We start from the raw sequence: 19,397 nt of genomic DNA, 5'->3' as shown, positions 1-19,397 counted from the left end.
ATTTCATTAACCCTTCAAAAAAGTAGGTGTCTACCTCCTAGTATGAAACATGATGAAAGAGCATAGAAACTGGGCTATAACGGGTTCAGATCAACACAATTAAAGCTCAGATCCATTCAATTCTATTTAAAAGTTTATTTAATCGACTGTGTATTGAATACTGTAGTTAAACCTACCTCAGCGTAACTCCCAGTCCGATCAATCCGATGGATCACATCGATATTCACATTTGCAAGTCTCTCAGAAAATGTGAGAAACTGTAAATGTGAGAATAAGGAAAACATGGTATAAATACAGCAGCTGTACAGTACAGTACACTGATGAGGTACTGAATTACAAGTTATAAGAAGTTAACCACCTACATAACACGTAATGACTTTGTAAAAAAACATTGTTAGTAAAAAAAAAAAAATTACTGGTCCTAAACTTAAACAACTATTTATTAGTACACAGAGTTGATCACATTCAAGTTTTCCCCATGTAATGTTCTGCACTCATGCAGCTTCAATGCTAGCTGCTGCTCTGAGTTAAACTTACCCGGTAAGTGTTTTCTGATTTGTGAGACAAAGGCTTGGCCTTTAACTTCATTTTCTAGTCTGTTCTGTGCGAACAGAAGTTCAGGAGAGGAAAAAAAAAACGTAGACTGATTTTTTTTAAACTATACTTTTCATATTTAGTGAGAGAGCTGTTGTTACACACGCCGTGTCAGGACGCCGCCATTTTGGAGGAAGTGGCGTTAGAAATATGTTTCAAAATAAAAGGTCCTCGATTAGTCGTAAATGACGTTTTTATTTTCTTTTTCTATACTAAAATTTTGAATATAAAGTACTGAAAAGTCTTAGAACATGCAATGAAATTGTGTAGAGCAAAGATTCTTTAAAAAAATAATGAAATTAAATGTTTCTACATTATATATATATATATATATATATATATATATATATATATATATATATATATATATATATATATATATATATATATATATATATAAAGTGCGGTAAACAGTAGCAAATAAAACAAAAAGAATATTAATAAAGAAAATAAATAAAACAAAATGAATATTTGGTGTGAGAACCCTGCTGAAAAAAAAACAGTCAAAACCATCCCAGAAATTCTTATGGTTTCCACTACAAATACCATTACAAAGCATCACCTAACCATTAAAACCATTACCATAATTGGTCCTTATTGGTATCCACTAGACATAACATGCCACCAATAGAAGGCAACAAATGACCAGTAGAGTTACACAGGGACCATTATAGTTTCCAGTACAATTCCCATTATAACCCTTAAAACCATTACAAATTCTATTACGATTTCTATAGTTTTTTTTTTCAGCAGGGGACCCTTTGATGAAAAAAAAATAGTCTCAGGTACAATGTGTGCAGTTTTATAAGGAAATGAGCTGATAAGTTCTCTTGAGCATCTCGCAGAACCAGCCACAGTTCTTCTAGAGACTTTGACTTTTGCACTTGCTTTTTATTTTTACAGCAGCATTCATTATGTTTTTTGTCTGAAAAATGGTCTCTTACGTAATATGTTGCTTTCTTTACATACTGACATACAAAGGTTTTTCTGTAACATTTAATTTTGTGCTGGAAAACTAATGTTTGGGAATCTAAAATGTTTTTTGTACTGACTCAATAATGTAGAAGTCATAAATGTAAAAATCTATAACAAAGTTTAAATGTTTAAACAAAGTTTAAATCTATAACAAAAAAAAAAATGGGGTGCCTAAAACTTTTGCACAGTGCTGTATATATATAAACACATTATAAAATATCAAATATAAACATGTTTTTCTTTACACTACAATATTGTTTTAATAAAAATTCTCTGCAAAGTAAAATACTAGTGAGTAAAGTGAATAAAAACTGGCGGGGAAAAAACTGAACACATAGAACTTAAAGAATTCAACTTTATTTTGCACATCAATGTACCTGCACATGCAAATGCCACAGATTACTGAGCAGCAGTATAAAGAGCTCAAATAAATGTCATTGTACCCAGAACAGGGCATTATAGTGCTTTCCTCTGAGTGTGTTCCACAGTCCTGTGATGCAGTATGAGCAGCAGTTCAAGATGCAGAGGTTGGTCTTGGAGGAAGAACATATTTGCCCCACTCTCTCCATTTGGTATCTGTTCTGTAATGGGGAGAGTTATCAGTTATAAATTAATTGGATGTTACACAGTGGTAAACAGTTGACTGTCCCAACTTTTTTGGAGTGTGTTGCAGTCATCAGATTTGAAACAAGTGTATATTTTCAAAAATAAATGAAATTCACAAAGTAAAATAATGTGCTAATAATGTGTTTTAAATATAGTACAGGGTGAACTGAATTTTCAAATGACTCATTTTGAAAATATGTATCAAACCAATACATTCATTAGGAGTCACAGGCTGAACAAAAGAGACATGCATGGAATGCCAAGCACTGAACAAAGTAGAGGGAGGGCTGAAGGCAGGTTCAGAAACAATAAGAGCACTGAGATGAAGAAGAAGTGGAGAGGTATGCTATCTGTCCATGGGACTACATCTGACTCTCACTAATACGAAGACAGGCTCAGAAGTCTTCACTGACTCTTCTGCTATTTTGACTCATCATTTATGCTTAATAAATGCTCATTCTTATTGGTGTTGTACACACTGACTCTATACTGAATCTCCCTTTTACCTCACTTTACATCAGAGCACAATGGAGAACAAGGATAATACAACAGCATCCTTCGGTACTTCGGACTATGTGGTTTTCGCTCTCATGCTGGTCATCTCAGCAGTTATCGGTGTTTATTATGCCATCGCCAAGCGCAGAGTACAGACCCCCATGGATTTTCTGGTGGCTGGCCAGAGTATGACGGCTGTGCCTGTTGCTCTGTCACTGACAGCCAGCTTCATGTCAGCCATCACGGTTCTAGCGACTCCGGTGGAGGTGTATTGTAATGGGGCAATATATGTTTTAAGCTGCTTAGGCTTTGTCCTGATGGTGGCTATCAGCTCAGAGATTTTCCTCCCCATCTTCTATAGGCTGGGATTAACCAGCACCTATGAGGTAAGGTACTTCATGGCTGAACCACTTCAGTGATTTTAAACCTCTAAAATTATGGAGGTTTTTTTTTTTTGGTCATCACAGAACTAAGACCCAGGAAAGCATGAAAAAGTAGACCCTTTAATTTTTATGTTTTCTTTCAAAACGTCATTCTTCAGGTCACAAGTTTGAACACCCCATTTTGCTTAATTTCATCATTTTCTTTTGTTTTTTTTAAATGATAGAAAAATAAAATATATGATTTTGGCATTAATAGGTCAAGAGGTCAATTATTCATTATGATACTGTTTTTCTGCAGTACCTGGAGTTGCGATTCAACAAAGTGGTTCGGCTGTTTGGGACAGTGCTGTTCATCGTTCAGACAGTGAACCCTTTTACTGCAAAAATCTCTATTCACATGCAGCTATTTTTTCATGCTTATGTCACTGAACCGCAATATGCACTGAGTAAAAACTGTTCTTTTTTCTCTCATTCCTCAGTTAGTGTACACTGGAGTGGTTATCTACGCACCAGCTTTGGCTTTAAACCAAGGTAAGCCTTAACAACTGTTGGTCCACATACGGTACGTACTCTCTAAATGTGCAGTTAACTCTGTTTTGGTACTAATAAATCATTTAATTATTTATTATGGCATAAGGAATTCCCAATATAAGCTGATTATTCTGTTGAATTAGGTTGCTAATAAACCAAGTCATACTAAATACACTATATATATATATATATATATATATATATATATATATATATATATAATTTATTTTTAATTAACTAAACGAAAAAAATGACTCCTGGGAGCACCTAAAATCAACTGTTAAATTGTTTTATTTAACATTATCAATTAATGAGCTACTCTAATAAACATTATTATCTAATTAACATTATTAATAAGAAAGAGAGAACTGGTGAGCTTAGTAACCATAAAAAGACTAGTAGGCCAAGAAAGACCTCTTTTTCAAAGGTAAAAAATGGAAAAAATCTCGACTGACTAAGGTAGTCACCTGATCTGAATCCCACTGAGCATGCCTTTCATACAATGAAGACAAATACTTAAGACAAATGGGGACTAGTCCCTGAAACAAGCAGGAGTTGAAGATGGCTGCAGTACAAGCCTGGCAGAGAAAATACTCAACACCTGGTGATGTCTATGAGTCGCAGATGTCAAGCAGTCATTGCATGCAAAGAATATACAACAAAGTACTGTACTAAACATGACTAATTTACCGTTCATACCACTGCTAGGACCCAAATGTTATTGTGTCTTGAAATGGTATGTAAAAAGTGCTGCAATTTCTACATGGTAAAACTAAAATGTATTTTTAAGCAAATACTCTGAGAATGTGCACATTACCCACATGTGAATTGTTTATACACAAAGTTAAAACTGTGGAGTACAGAGGCAAGCAAAAAAAAAAAAAAAAAACATTTTTTTTTAAAAGTGTCTTTGTTCTAACCATTATGAAGGGCATTATGGAGGGTTAAATAAATGAAGCATTATTTGTTTTCTGTGTACTGTGTAGCCTAATCTTAGAGTTGTTTCAACTACAATTACAGAGAAGAATCAAGACAGAGTGTGACATGTACAGCAGGCTAAGAGCACATGAAAACCTCAAAGAGAACATTTCCACTTTCTCTTAGTGACAGGTATAAATCTGTGGGGAGCTTTGATATCAACTGGACTGGTGTGTACCTTCTACTGCACCTTGGTAAGTTTTAATCAGATAAAAACAGCCAGCATAGCCTTATATTATTACTATATTAATACTATATAACTAATGTCATGCTACGGCAGGGGGGATTCAAGGCTGTGGTGTGGACTGACGTGTTCCAGATGAGCATCATGTTGGCTGGGTTCCTGGCTGTCATCGTCCAATCAGTGCGTCTACAGGGTGGGGTCTCTGTCATCTTCAACAACTCTGCTGATGGTGGCCGACTCAACCTGTGGGAGTGAGTTAATGCTTTTTATTCTGTTCAGGTTAAAATTACCCCTTTTTTCACTAAAAATGAAAATGTCACAACTGCAAAGCCATGGATACGTCTACATTATACAATTACAGTGCAAAACAAGCAATATATCAAACAACATAAAATAGGCCAGTGCTTTAATTATTAAAAAAATAAAAGAGTGTACCTGTTATTTTTTGGAAAGTCGAACAAGTTAGTTCCTGTTTCAGCTGCTATAAACACTTCCAAGAATGCTAAATAAACATCTCCTCAGAGAAATTGATTAACCACACTGGAACGACAGTTACACAAGTCCCTGTTCAAGTTACAGTAGAGATAATAATGCATTAGGGCAAGCACTTTAATAGAAACCTGTATTTTTTCTTGCATCCAAACCATTGTCTGAGCTGCTGTTATAGAAAATTAATCAAAAACAAAAACACTTTGGGCTTTGCATCAGGCACCACTCTGTAACTGATTACTAGCAGCATGCTCTTCATCTTTTATTCCTTATATAATATATTATAATACTCTGTATCTACATTTCTGGACAATCAGTTAAGTTATGATATAAAGTATATTCACAAATATTTTATATAGTATTTTGCAGTACGTCACAATATATATGTATTGTATATGGGATAAAAACAGGAAGGTTAAACTATAACAGAGATGCATTGCTGAAATAGTGTAGAATGTGAGTCTTTGTCTTTTCTTTACCTCTCTGTCTCAGCTTTGATCCCAACCCTCTGAGGAGGCACACATTCTGGACCGTCATCATCGGCAGTACATTTGTCTGGACCAGTATGTATAGTATTAATCAAGCTCAGGTGCAGAGATATGTGTCCTGCAAGACGCTTCTCCATGCCAAAATGTGAGCTCTTCATAAGAAAACACACTCTCAAGTTTTAGGTGGCATCAAAAGATCAAAGAAACGCTATGAAATAACTGTACGTTTCTCTCTAGGGCTCTGTATATAAACCTGGTGTCACTCTGGACTATTCTTCTGTCTTCAGTATTTTGTGGGTTGTGTTTGTATTCATTTTACAAGAACTGTGATCCATGGACATCAAAAATGGTGTCTGCTAAGGACCAGGTAAATACAAAACACTCTGATTAGCATAGCAGATGGCATATGCACCATATATCTCACTTATTTTTCGACAACCCATCATGTGATTTTGAAAGCTCATGCCGTACCTGGTGATGGATATCTTGGGGGACTACCCAGGCATTCCTGGCCTGTTTGTGGCAGCAGCATACAGTGGCACATTGAGGTCAGATCATTATAGCATTTGGGAGATGCTTATTTTTCCAAAGTGACTTACAGGTGAAGTAAAATTGTATCCAAAATTAGGACTGTTGAACAGTGATTAGAAACAAGAGCAGGTTTACTCCAACCAGAAATAGCTTCGTTTAATTATCAAAGTAGGATTTTTGTCTGTTGAAATCACCCAAAACTTTATAAAACATTTTTATAGTAATGTTCATTTGAACAGCTTGTTTGGCTTTAGTATTAGTCTTAGTGTGTTGATGAAAATACACTATATAATAGTTTTAGTCATTTGTTTATTGTTACTTTTAGTTTAAATTTTGTTCTCAAAAACTTATAATTAGTCAACCAAAAACTGAACAGTTTTAGACAATGAAACCCCGATAGCATACTGTGTCAGTGACTCCATGTTAACAGCAAATGATAAAACATGTATTGACTGATTGACTGAATCTGTTTGTATTTTTCAGCTAGCTGAGTCTGAAAGCTTTCTTTTACACAATTGTTACAAAATTTAAAAAAGCTTCATTTGAAAGGAAAACAGCAAACATCGGCTCAACCCAAGAAGAAAGACAATATACAGTGGGGGAACTGTCAACATTTTTTTCAGTAAATATATTTCCAATGTTCCAAGGTTATTCACATAAAATTTTCACAAGACGTCAGTATAAACTCAAGAAATCCGAAAATATAAAGAATTCACAACATTAAAGTAAATAAAGTTTTGTGTAATAAAGTGGAATGACACAGGAAAAAAGTATCGAACACATTAAGAAAAAGCAGCTCTCCAAGGCAAGGTAAGGCAAGAAACCAGCTGAAATCCATAAGTAATTATAACCCCTATCTGTGCAAATTAATATCAGTTGGGTTAGTAAATTGATGGTCTATAAAAAGGCTTTTGGTTACCAAGGTGTCACACAAGAAACATCTCATGATGGGTAAAAGCAAAAAGCTCTCCCAAGACCTTTGGAACCTTATTGTTGCAAAACATATTGATGGAATTGATGTTGACATGTCCAATACTTATTTCCCCCAATGTACTCTAAATACTGAAAAATTAAATGTTTACCATTTAAAAATGTAAATGGCAAGGCACAGCACAATCCACAATGCACTTTTATTATTGAATGACTGTCTGTCAATACAGAACTGCAAAAATATATACTTACAAAGCACATTCCATTATTTTGTATATAGATTTAGTTATACTGGGTGTCTCAAAAGTCTCCATACATAGGGGAAATGAATACTTTTAGCTAAATGTCTTCCCCAATTTTTCATACTTAATTTATAGTATATATATATGTACAGTATTTTTCCAGATAACTTTTAAAAATGCTTTGAATGCTGGATCGGAAGTTGTCGCAAAGTTGCAATGGATTTTAACAGCAAACATGGCAAGCACCTCACACATAACACTGTTGCCAAACTTCAAAAAGATTGGAAGTGTTGTGGTCCAACTGAGAAGTGGACGTCCACGGACATCCACTGACGAAGACACAGCCAACATGGTGCTGGCAAACACAGTCCCCTAGGTATGGAGACTTTTGGGACACGCTGTAGTTATAGTTATGTGTATAATTTTAATATCTCCCACTCGGATCCAGGCAATTTTTGGTTGCAAGTATATTAAGTGTCATGCAATACCATCAACCTGCGCACATAAACATCTCCAGTGACTCAATGATTCAAAATGAGGCAATTACAGTGGCATATGTGAGAAAGATTTTAGAGAGGGTAACATTAGCTAGCTTTTTTAATATATTTACACCAAGCAACATTAAAAAAAAAAAAAAAAAAAAAAAAAAAAAAAAAGGTGGAGTCCATTACATAAAGATAATGATTCTGTGCTTTTGGCAGAAATGCCACACCAAGACATTCTAATCAATATATTCAAATAAATTTACTCATCTAAACAAGCACTGGGTGGCTAAAATACTAATCCTAATTAATTTGTGTGTGTCGCATATTACAGCACAGTCTCCTCCAGTGTGAATTCTCTAGCTGCAGTGACAGTTGCAGAGCTGATAGGACCGTACTTCAGCTTGTCAGAGCAAAAACTTTCCTGGGCATCGAAAGGACTGAGTGAGAAGGACATACTGTACATAAGACTGTGTAGAACTTGTTGTACACTAGCTCTTATCGCTAACAGCTATATTTACTGTCGTATATAACTGGTACAGGTGTGTTCTATGGAGTAGTATGCATTGGGCTGGCTGCTCTTGCATCTTTGATGGGAGGATTGTTACAGGTAAACTTATCAATTAGAAACAAGCACTACTGTGTATATGGTGATTTGGCTTGTTAGATGCTTTGTGAATGATCTCTGCTTTCCTTTACAGACAGCTATCAGTGTTGTTGGTACTCTCAACGGACCTCTACTCGGCCTCTTTTCTTTAGGCATCCTGTTTCCATCTGCTAATTCCAAAGTCAGTGTGATGATTACTGCCTTTAATTTACAGCTTGCTGTTGGGCATATGATCCTAAAAGAATATGTAAAGATATACAGTATAATCGAAAAAGACGAGCGTCTTAACCTAGCTTTACTAAGTGCAAAAGGAAACTTAGGCAAAAAACTGCAGTAGTACGATAAAGAAAATAATCTGTTTTTATTCCTTTGTTAAGATGGTTTGAGAGAATTATAATTGTGAAAGGAATTATGCCAATAAACTTGACTAAAACTTGAGAGGACATGTTGTGGCAGGAAAATAATCACTGACAAGGTGGTGTGGTGAGACCTGTCAGGAAGCAGAGTTACTGTTACCACCTGAAGTGTTTTATTTCTCTTATACCACAACAGTTTGATTACAAAGAGAGATTAAATTTTATTATTGAACAACACATCATACGTACATGAGCAGACTGATACTTACTGTGATTTGTCTTGTAGCTGACACTACATCAGAACCATGTTGTTAGCAGTGCTGTGGGATTATAATATTATTACATGTGTAATGCAGGGAGGCTTGGCTGGACTAGTCAGTGGATTAGTCGTGTCACTCTGGATTTGCGTTGGAGCCCAGATCTACCACCCATTACCGGAGAACACCAGGCCTCTTCATTTACAGACACATGGCTGCAGCGTGACCACCGATGAAAATGACTTAATGAACTGGACTAGCTACTCAACACTGGCAAGCTATGTCACTTCAGCTGAGCCGGACAAAGCTGTGGACAGGTGTGTAGGTTTTTTAATATAATGTTTCGGTGCAATATGCATTAATAATATTGTTGCACGTTGGGGTTCCTTTACCTTATGGATTGCATTATTAGTAGATTGACTGACTGCACAACTGCACATATCTGCACTTTATTCCAAATATAGTCCAGCCTGTTGCTGCCATCTCTTTTTTATCCTTTATATTATATGATTATATTTTTCCTTTTCTACTTGTATACAAGTAAATTCTGGTTTAAATTAATTCTATTTTTATGTCATGGACAGTCATAAAAATTCAATAAAAAACATTTCACTGCATATCACATTGTGTAAGGCTGTGCGTGTGATCAATAAAATTTTAATTTGACTGCTTAAAGTCTAGTGTGAAGCTCTCCAGAACATTATACTCAAGCAAAGCCTGATGTTTCTCTGTACTTCCCTGCACTTGCGACATTAGTTTAGAACTGGTTATTCATATAATTATTATATTAAACTGCTCACTGAATAAATATATGAAAAACCTGCACTTTTAAACCAAATTCCACTTTGTTCATCTTGCTTCTACAGGCCTCTGCTGGCTGATTATTGGTACTCACTCTCTTACATGTATTTCTGCCCTATGGGGACTCTAGTGTGCATAGTTATTGGGCAGATTGTGAGTTTGTTCTCTGGTAAGATGTATTAAATTCTATATAATATCAGTGAGAACAGTGTATTTTAGTGCTATATTTTGTTTGTTTTAAACGTTTTTTGTATTTCCTTTTTTTCATATTTGCTTTATAGGGGGTAGAACATTAAAACTGGAACCAGGCCTAACATTAGCGAAGGAGGATTTAACCTGCTACAAGATCTACAAAACCCTAAAGCGGAGGGTAAGTGTAGGCTGTATTCTTTTGCATTGTTATTATTGCAATATTTCTGTATGACAATTTTGGTTCATTTGGGGGTTTTTTTAGGCCACAGGAAATGCAGACAGACTTGACATGGTTACGGAGAAAGAGAAATCTGGCAGAACCAACCTTGCATTTTGTGATGTGGAGCTGGATATCATAAAAATTCAGACACACGAAACTCTTCCATAGAACATTTTTGGTTCATCTTTTCTGAAGAAGGGCAAAAGTAAGGTTTGTGTCTACCACTCAAGTTGACTACTGTCCATGATGCACGTTTTCCCATCAAATATAAAGTTCTATCTGGATGAGAACTTACCTGAAGTTCTGCTAGATGGCCCTGCTAGATAAATCTCAAATTAACCCCTTATTCTACCTCACATCACTGCAACAACATAAAATCATCAGTCTTGATCCTTTCCTCAATATCAACTATACTATAACCCATCACCAAGCCTTTAGTAGATGTTGTACATCACTCTTGCCACAAGCTTGCTATTTCTTTTGTAATTGTTCATCTATTGTTCTCAAATCTCAGTTGAAGACCATTTTCTAAACAGTACACTATTTAACCTCTGTCCTTTGTAATGTAAATGTAGTTTACAGTTTGAGCTTAGATGTGAGAATGGCACTATATTACAAATAAATAAACCATACACAGTATTTGACTAATCTATTCATTTATTGTTGCATTTGCTCTTATCCACCATCACATATAAAGAGTAATTTACAAAATCAGTGGCAATTGAGAACAGTCTTTGTTCAGATCAGGACAGTGTCTGTTCTGTGTTTATTTTTTTTTTAATGACATGAATCATTATCATATGGTCCTTGGTTTACCACTCAAGTTATAACCGTGGCAGTTTGGGCATTATGATCTGTACAACACCACTGTTATATTCATCTTAAAATGGAAAAAGGATAAGCCACAAATAGCTTTTTCGTTTCAGCACAATAAAACATCTTAGTAATGTTTATACATTCTTTTTCCGCTACCGTATGTAGCATTTGACCAATAGTATAGACATGATAACATCAGTGTTCTGGTTCGTAATAGCGTTTCTTCATGGCTCTGTATTTTCTGAGGAAATAAAGGGCCTCAAGTTCCTTAATCACAAATTCCCCTCGATGAATAAGCTTTTGGATCTTCTCAGGGTCTGTGACATCTCTGTTCTTCAGAAAAGCTGATTTTAGACGCTCCCTGAAGTAAACCGAGCCTTTTGGGTATTCCCTCCCAAGATAGAGAAGCTTTAAAACCAAAAAAACGAATAACAGTAGTTTAAATCTGTTTACACTCTGCTTCATACTATATTGTAACAGCAGATTCCAATATTGCAGTGAATACAAAGTTACACAGACATTACATAGTCATGATGAAAAACTGTAAAAGCAGAGATTTTCTCACATTCTTGTACAATCTGATAACTTCTCCCCTAAGTGGATTGCTCATCGTTTCCTTTTTCCAAGGCACTAATTGACCTTTTACAGAAAAGACAAAATCAACAGAAAGAAATGGTTATAATCTGACACTCATGGGGCACAGTATAACGGTATTTACCATTTCAGTCTTGTTATACACTGCTACACAAAACTGCACACTATCCTGCTAAATGTCAGGTGGCCCTGGAAAGCTGTCATAACTGTCTGTAAACTGACCAAAAATTTTGGAAAATCTGATTTGAAAGAATATACTTTGACAGATCTAATTTAAAACACTATGAAACTGTTTTATTTGTTTCTTTTCTAACCTGGCCCTGGCTGTCAGCCTGCAGAGATCATGCTGGGAAAGGAGCGAGTTTAACAAATGCAGCAGTACATGCATTGTCTCCCTAAAGATGTCTAAAGCCTAGCTAGCTAAGTGTGCTTTTCCTCACAATTTGATTACTTTTTTGGACAGTTATTTGGAACGTAAAGAGAAGACAATGCCATGAGTGACTTTTACCTCAGCTGATTAGACTATGTGGCTGATGCTGATAATCAAAGGGATAACTCATTTCCCATTGTAAACTTATAAATTCTTACAAAGTTGACAATAATGTTGTTTTTCCATAAGCAGAATACGTTTTAAATGTAGAGGAAGGCAGGGCATGTTTCAGTGGAATGACATGTTTAAATGCAATTTTCCCCCCTTTTCACTTCTGAGAGTAACCAGATTTTAAAATGCTACAACTTCACTTGTGGTTGAGATATTATATTTAAAAAAAAACATTTAAAAAAATAAAGAAATGAAAAAGCATGTGATTGAGAGATACACAACGATCAGCCACAACATTAAAACCACCTGCCTAATTTTGTGTAAGTCCCCACTGTGCTGCCAACACAGCTCTGACCCATCAAGGCATGGACTTCACATATCCTCTGAAGGTATGCTGTGGTACCTGGCACCAAGATGTTAGTAGCAGATCCTTTAAGTCCTGTAAGTTGACCTGTAGGTCCAGCACATCCCAAAGATGCTCGATCGGATTGAGATCTGGGGAATTTGGAGGCCAAGTCAACACCTTGAACTCTTTATGTTCCTCAAACGGTTCCTGAACAATTTTTGCAGTGTGGCAGGGTGCATTATCCTGCTGAAAGAGGCCACTGCCATTAGGGAATACCGTTGCCATGAAGGGTTGTACTTGGTCTGCAACAATGTTTATGTAGGTGGTATGTGTCAAAGTAACATCCACATGAATATATATCCCAACCCTTGGCAGGTGCCAGTGTAAAGAGATAATCAGTGTTATTCACTTCACCTGTCAGTGGTTTTAATGTTATGGCTGTAACATTAAATACATGTTGGCGTTCCTAAACATCACCATGGTTACGTCCATGAGCTCATTAATAAAATACTAAAAACTATGTCTCGTACACCGGATATGATACGAGTGTGGTGTCCCTCTATGCAATATGTAAATTTGAACAAACTACGGCAAGCAGGTGGCTGAGAAACTACAAAACGCAAATGCAAACCTAATCAACAGGAACTAAGCTACAGCGTTAATCAAAGCACAAACATAGCGTATATCAGTGAAGAAACAAAGACAAATAAACCCACTGACATTATTAAAAATGTGATTTTGAGTGTAAGAAAATTATTCGTTTTAAAAATTATTGCTCCTTCTTCAGGGGCAGTTTTTTGTCTTCATGTACGTGGCCTACCATCAACCGCTTATTACTGCTCTTATCTCAAGACTTGTTGAATGAAAACATGGGTTGTGTATTTAACCTAAAAGTAATAGCATATTAGGTAACATTTGTCTCTTTGAAATATCGCTGCACGTAGCATGTTTCCAGAGCTCGTAAACACTCACCGTCATTTCAAGTTCGTATCAGAAGGTTAGTGAGAGGCATGGCTTTCTATCCACTACTCACGTGACTAAAAGGGGCGGTCCATTGCTGTTCGTCTTCAATATAAAAGGTCTGAACTCACAACCTCGCCTGAAAGTGTAAGTACATTGTATAATATAATCATTATCTGACAGAACAGTGAATGTAATCCACAACACACATTATCACACATTTTCCATAGAAATGTTTCTGGGAATAAATTATGTTAATTCTGATTCTAATTGTTTATCTTTACAGTTATTTAGTTATTCTATGCTTTCCATTTAATCATTACTTATTAGATACCCTACTGAAAACAACAACAACCAAAACAATTATGATTAGAAATTCTAATGGTTTCCACTCCAAACACCATTACAAACCATAAATTAACTATTAAAACCATTACATTAGCACCATTAGTCCTTAATAGTATTGCCACAAATAGAAGGCAACAAATTACTAGTAGAGACCGACAGGGACCATTAGAGTTTCCATTAAATACGTGACAAATTCTATGACGGTTTCTATTGTCCATTTTTTAAAACTTAAAAAGTTCAAAACACCTCTTGACTTGGAGATGCCGGGAAGCCCCGCAACCACCTTATTGGAGGAGACCATGATGATGAGATATAGATAATGATTATTATCTATAGGATTAACCAGGTATAGATAATGATTATCTATACCACATAAAATCTATTTATATATATAATCTAATCTATAATCTGCTTTGATAGATAGATAGATGGATAGATATATGGATTTATTTAATTTTTTTGCTTTTGTGTTTTTTGTAAAACACAAAAGTTTTACAAAGTCACAAAAAAATCACAAAGTTAAAAAACTTTTATAAAACTATATAACGGACAGGTATGGAACACGAGTGATCAAAAACGTTTCTGAACACTATAACTACTTTGAATAAGAGAACTAAGCTGTAATAAAGTTTACTATTTTACACATAAAACATGTTGTATTCCAGAGATACAGATTTAACCAAGTACTGTATCTGTATGTTAATTGGTCTAAAGCCAGTACTGATAAAAACTAGTTAAAAAGTACTGGAGGGGTATTTTACACTGTGAGCGACCATACTGATTTGATGTCACTCTGTAAACATGAATGGAACTGGTAGTTGAGAAGACTACTGCAGGTTGACAAGTACATTATTTTCTAGAAATACAATGACTGTCTCAGGGTCCAGTTTTTAACCCTATAGACTGATTCTAACACCCCATACATAAACTACCCTGCTGAAAAAAAACAATAGAAACCAACACAGAAATTCTAATGGTTTCCAATAGAAATACCAATAAATCCAGCATGCACTCTACCACTGAGCTACATCCCCACACTTGTAGGCAAATAGGTCGTTTGAGGTCAGATGATAATTGAGGTCAGTCTGTAAACATGAATGGAACTGGTACTTGCGAAGACCACTCTATCTTGACAAGGTAATTGTTTTCAAGTTGAGGGAGCGATTTCATCGGCTTTTACCGGTAGTAGGCAAAGTACAAGTTGTAACTTTGCCCCAAACGCATCAATAGGATCAGGATTTTAGCCCAAATCCTGGTTGCTTCTGCCTGTAGGTACAGAAAGAGTTTTCAACAAGATGAAAAGCCAAAGATATTCATAAAAAAGGGTTTCTTCCCCAACAGATATCTAACACACCTGTTTTAGTTGATCAAAAACTTCTTAAGGCAATGATTAGATGGTATGTGGCACGATTATGGTTGTAGCTAATGTCTTTAGCAAGATAGATCTCCAGGAACAGGGTTGGTGACGAATGGATCAAAGAAATACTATCATAGTATAAATGCCTGTTTTAGGTGATCAAAAACTTCTTAAGGCAATGATTAGATGGTATGTGGCACGATTATGGTTGTAGCTAATGTCTTTAGCAAGATAGATCTCCAGGAACAGGGTTGGTGACGAATGGATCAAAGAAATACTATGACTGTCTCAGGGTCCAGTTTTTAACCCTATAGACTGATTCTAACACCCCATACATAAACTACCCTGCTGAAAAAAACAATAGAAACCAACACAGAAATTCTAATGGTTTCCAATAGAAATACCAATAAATCCACTGGAAAACCATTACTGGACCTTAATAGTATGGCCACCAATAGAAGGCAAGAATTTACCAATACAGACCCACAGGCACCATTAGAGTTTCCATTGAAAACATACCAAACTACCCAAGGGTTTCTATTGTTATGGCCCCCAGCAAGGAAATGGAACAGTTTTTCTAAAGTCTTAAAGACTATTTACCTTGGAGATGTCAGGGATCGAACCCGAGACCTCATACATGCAAAGCATGCGCTCTACCACTGAGCTACATCCCCACACTTGGAGGCAAATAGGACGTTTGAGGGCAGATGATAATTGAGGTCAGTCTGTAAACATGAATGGAACTGGTACTTGAGAAGACCACTCTAGCTTGACAAGTTAGAGAGCATCAATAGTACCAGGATTTTAGCCCAAATCCTGGTAGCTTCTGCCTGTAGGTACATAAGGAGTTTTCAACAAGATGAAAAGCCAAAGATATTTACAAAAAAGGTTTCTTCCCCAACAGATATCTAACACACCTGTTTTAGTTGATCAAAAACTTCTTAAGGCAATGATTAGATGGTCATGTGGCACGATTATGGTTGTAGCTAATGTCTTTAGCAAGATAGATCTCCAGGAACAGGGTTGGTGACGAATGGATCAAAGAAATACTATGACTGTCTCAGGGTCCAGTTTTTAACCCTATAGACTGATTCTAACACCCCATACATAAACTACCCTGCTGAAAAAAAACAATAGAAACCAACACAGAAATTCTAATGGTTTCCAATAGAAATAACAATAAATCCAGCATGCACTCTACCACTGAGCTACATCCCCACACTTGTAGCCAAATAGGTCATTTGAGGTCAGATGATAATTGAGGTCAGTCTGTAAACATGAATGGAACTGGTACTTGAGAAGACCACTCTATCTTGACAAGGTAATTGTTTTCAAGTTGAGGGAGCGATTTCATCGGCTTTTACCGGTAGTAGGCAAAGTACAAGTTGTAACTTTGCCCCAAACGCATCAATAGGATCAGGATTTTAGCCCAAATCCTGGTTGCTTCTGCCTGTAGGTACAGAAAGAGTTTTCAACAAGATGAAAAGCCAAAGATATTCACAAAAAAGGGTTTCTTCCCCAACAGATATCTAACACACCTGTTTTAGGTGATCAAAAACTTCTTAAGGCAATGATTAGATGGTATGTGGCACGATTATGGTTGTAGCTAATGTCTTTAGCAAGATAGATGTCCAGGAACAGGGTTGGTGACGAATGGATCAAAGAAATACTATGACTGTCTCAGGGTCCAGTTTTTAACCCTATAGACTGATTCTAACACCCCATACATAAACTACCCTGCTGAAAAAAACAATAGAAACCAACACAGAAATTCTAATGGTTTCCAATAGAAATACCAATAAATCCACTGGAAAACCATTACTGGACCTTAATAGTATGGCCACCAATAGAAGGCAAGAATTTACCAATACAGACCCACAGGCACCATTAGAGTTTCCATTGAAAACATACCAAACTACCCAAGGGTTTCTATTGTTATGGCCCCCAGAAAGGAAATGGAACAGTTTTTCTAAAGTCTTAAAGACTATTTACCTTGGAGATGTCAGGGATCGAACCAGAGACCTCATACATGCGAAGCATGCGCTCTACCACTGAGCTACATCCCCACACATGGAGGGAAATAGGACGTTTGAGGGCAGATGATAATTGAGGTCAGTCTGTAAACATGAATGGAACTGGTACTTGAGAAGACCACTCTAGCTTGACAAGTTAGAGAGCATCAATAGTACCAGGATTTTAGCCCAAATCCTGGTTGCTTCTGCCTGTAGGTACAGAAAGAGTTTTCAACAAGATGAAAAGCCAGAGATATTTACAAAAAAGGTTTCTTCCCCAACAGATATCTAACACACCTGTTTTAGTTGATCAAAAACTTCTTAAGGCAATGATTAGATGGTCATGTGGCACGATTATGGTTGTAGCTAATGTCTTTAGCAAGATAGATCTCCAGGAACAGGGTTGGTGACGAATGGATCAAAGAAATACTATGACTGTCTCAGGGTCCAGTTTTTAACCCTATAGACTGATTCTAACACCCCATACATAAACTACCCTGCTGAAAAAAAACAATAGAAACCAACACAGAAATTCTAATGGTTTCCAATAGAAATAACAATAAATCCAGCATGCACTCTACCACTGAGCTACATCCCCACACTTGTAGGCAAATAGGTTGTTTGAGGTCAGATGATAATTGAGGTCAGTCTGTAAACATGAATGGAACTGGTACTTGAGAAGACCACTCTAGCTTGACAAGTTAGAGAGCATCAATAGGATCAGGATTTTAGCCCAAATCCTGGTTGCTTCTGCCTGTAGGTACAGAAAGAGTTTTCAACAAGATGAAAAGCCAAAGATATTCACAAAAAAGGGTTTCTTCCCCAACAGATATCTAACACACCTGTTTTAGGTGATCAAAAACTTCTTAAGGCAATGATTAGATGGTATGTGGCACGATTATGGTTGTAGCTAATGTCTTTAGCAAGATAGATCTCCAGGAACAGGGTTGGTGACGAATGGATCAAAGAAATACTATGACTGTCTCAGGGTCCAGTTTTTAACCCTATAGACTGATTCTAACACCCCATACATAAACTACCCTGCTGAAAAAAACAATAGAAACCAACACAGAAATTCTAATGGTTTCCAATAGAAATACCAATAAATCCACTGGAAAACCATTACTGGACCTTAATAGTATGGCCACCAATAGAAGGCAAGAATTTACCAATACAGACCCACAGGCACCATTAGAGTTTCCATTGAAAACATACCAAACTACCCAAGGGTTTCTATTGTTATGGCCCCCAGCAAGGAAATGGAACAGTTTTTCTAAAGTCTTAAAGACTATTTACCTTGGAGATGTCAGGGATCGAACCAGAGACCTCATACATGCGAAGCATGCGCTCTACCACTGAGCTACATCCCCACACATGGAGGGAAATAGGACGTTTGAGGGCAGATGATAATTGAGGTCAGTCTGTAAACATGAATGGAACTGGTACTTGAGAAGACCACTCTAGCTTGACAAGTTAGAGAGCATCAATAGTACCAGGATTTTAGCCCAAATCCTGGTTGCTTCTGCCTGTAGGTACAGAAAGAGTTTTCAACAAGATGAAAAGCCAAAGATATTTACAAAAAAGGTTTCTTCCCCAACAGATATCTAACACACCTGTTTTAGTTGATCAAAAACTTCTTAAGGCAACGATTAGATGGTCATGTGGCACGATTATGGTTGTAGCTAATGTCTTTAGCAAGATAGATCTCCAGGAACAGGGTTAGTGACGAATGGATCAAAGAAATACTATGACTGTCTCAGGGTCCAGTTTTTAACCCTATAGACTGATTCTAACACCCCATACATAAACTACCCTGCTGAAAAAAAACAATAGAAACCAACACAGAAATTCTAATGGTTTCCAATAGAAATAACAATAAATCCAGCATGCACTCTACCACTGAGCTACATCCCCACACTTGTAGGCAAATAGGTTGTTTGAGGTCAGATGATAATTGAGGTCAGTCTGTAAACATGAATGGAACTGGTACTTGAGAAGACCACTCTAGCTTGACAAGTTAGAGAGCATCAATAGGATCAGGATTTTAGCCCAAATCCTGGTTGCTTCTGCCTGTAGGTACAG

At 36.5% G+C, this 19,397-nt stretch overlaps 3 protein-coding genes and 3 non-coding genes across 7 annotated transcripts in view; 1 reads left to right on the top strand and 5 right to left on the bottom strand.

Annotated features, from left to right (window-relative positions):
• Positions 1 to 735, bottom strand: part of utp20 (UTP20 small subunit processome component) — a 32,238-nt gene extending 31,503 nt beyond the window's left edge. The window contains exons 1-3 of the mRNA XM_017494050.2: positions 538 to 735; positions 177 to 257; positions 1 to 37 (exon numbers count right to left, since the gene is read on the bottom strand). The exon at positions 1 to 37 is cut by the window's left edge and continues 30 nt beyond it. Coding sequence (XP_017349539.1) covers positions 1 to 37; positions 177 to 257; positions 538 to 588 — 169 coding nt within the window. The 5' untranslated portion in view covers positions 589 to 735. The remainder of the gene's footprint in view (positions 38 to 176; positions 258 to 537) is intronic.
• A 1,797-nt stretch (positions 736 to 2,532) lies between these two features.
• Positions 2,533 to 10,509, top strand: slc5a8 (solute carrier family 5 member 8). Its single transcript, XM_017494049.3, has 15 exons — positions 2,533 to 3,056; positions 3,352 to 3,417; positions 3,533 to 3,584; positions 4,689 to 4,756; positions 4,843 to 4,997; positions 5,728 to 5,868; positions 5,961 to 6,090; positions 6,183 to 6,271; positions 8,243 to 8,352; positions 8,451 to 8,518; positions 8,610 to 8,696; positions 9,228 to 9,445; positions 9,995 to 10,098; positions 10,211 to 10,299; positions 10,384 to 10,509. Exons 1-15 carry the CDS (start codon positions 2,703 to 2,705, stop codon positions 10,507 to 10,509), a joined length of 1,857 nt encoding a protein of 618 aa, XP_017349538.2. The 5' UTR covers positions 2,533 to 2,702.
• Positions 10,510 to 10,980: 471 nt separating this feature from the next.
• On the bottom strand, positions 10,981 to 13,622 carry lyrm5a (LYR motif containing 5a). 2 transcript variants are annotated; one of them, NM_001201038.1, is made up of 3 exons: positions 13,611 to 13,622; positions 11,723 to 11,796; positions 10,981 to 11,565 (listed from the first exon to the last, which is right to left on the bottom strand). In NM_001201038.1, the coding sequence occupies exons 2-3, from the start codon at positions 11,765 to 11,767 to the stop codon at positions 11,353 to 11,355; spliced, it is 258 nt and encodes an 85-aa protein (NP_001187967.1). In that variant the 5' UTR covers positions 11,768 to 11,796; positions 13,611 to 13,622; the 3' UTR covers positions 10,981 to 11,352. The 2 variants fall into 2 exon arrangements, with proteins under 2 accessions (NP_001187967.1, XP_047018025.2); XM_047162069.2 differs by lacking the exon at positions 13,611 to 13,622 and adding an exon at positions 12,603 to 12,625.
• A 2,283-nt stretch (positions 13,623 to 15,905) lies between these two features.
• On the bottom strand, positions 15,906 to 15,977 carry trnaa-ugc (transfer RNA alanine (anticodon UGC)). The gene has a single exon. It is a non-coding gene; the product is annotated as a tRNA-Ala (tRNA).
• Positions 15,978 to 17,297: 1,320 nt separating this feature from the next.
• On the bottom strand, positions 17,298 to 17,369 carry trnaa-cgc (transfer RNA alanine (anticodon CGC)). The gene has a single exon. It is a non-coding gene; the product is annotated as a tRNA-Ala (tRNA).
• Positions 17,370 to 18,613: 1,244 nt separating this feature from the next.
• Positions 18,614 to 18,685, bottom strand: trnaa-cgc (transfer RNA alanine (anticodon CGC)). Its single transcript has one exon. It is a non-coding gene; the product is annotated as a tRNA-Ala (tRNA).
• Positions 18,686 to 19,397: the final 712 nt, after the last annotated feature.

Source organism: Ictalurus punctatus, chromosome 19 (assembly GCF_001660625.3).
Source record: "Ictalurus punctatus breed USDA103 chromosome 19, Coco_2.0, whole genome shotgun sequence".
Taxonomy (NCBI): domain Eukaryota; kingdom Metazoa; phylum Chordata; class Actinopteri; order Siluriformes; family Ictaluridae; genus Ictalurus; species Ictalurus punctatus.
This window is presented reverse-complemented; position numbering and strand designations above follow the sequence as displayed.

What these genes read in the sequence shown, in the direction of transcription:
- slc5a8 (XM_017494049.3), top strand. Translation starts at nt 2,703, where the DNA reads ATGGAGAACAAGGATAATACAACAGCATCCTTCGGTACTTCGGACTAT. An exon ending in GGCCGACTCAACCTGTGGGA is followed by an intron (nt 4,998 to 5,727) that starts GTGAGTTAATGC and finishes TCTCTGTCTCAG; the next exon opens with CTTTGATCCCAACCCTCTGA. An exon ending in ACAAAACCCTAAAGCGGAGG is followed by an intron (nt 10,300 to 10,383) that starts GTAAGTGTAGGC and finishes GGGTTTTTTTAG; the next exon opens with GCCACAGGAAATGCAGACAG.
- lyrm5a (NM_001201038.1), bottom strand. Translation starts at nt 11,767, where the DNA reads ATGAGCAATCCACTTAGGGGAGAAGTTATCAGATTGTACAAGAAT. An exon ending in TTATCAGATTGTACAAGAAT is followed by an intron (nt 11,566 to 11,722) that starts GTGAGAAAATCT and finishes TTGGTTTTAAAG; the next exon opens with CTTCTCTATCTTGGGAGGGA.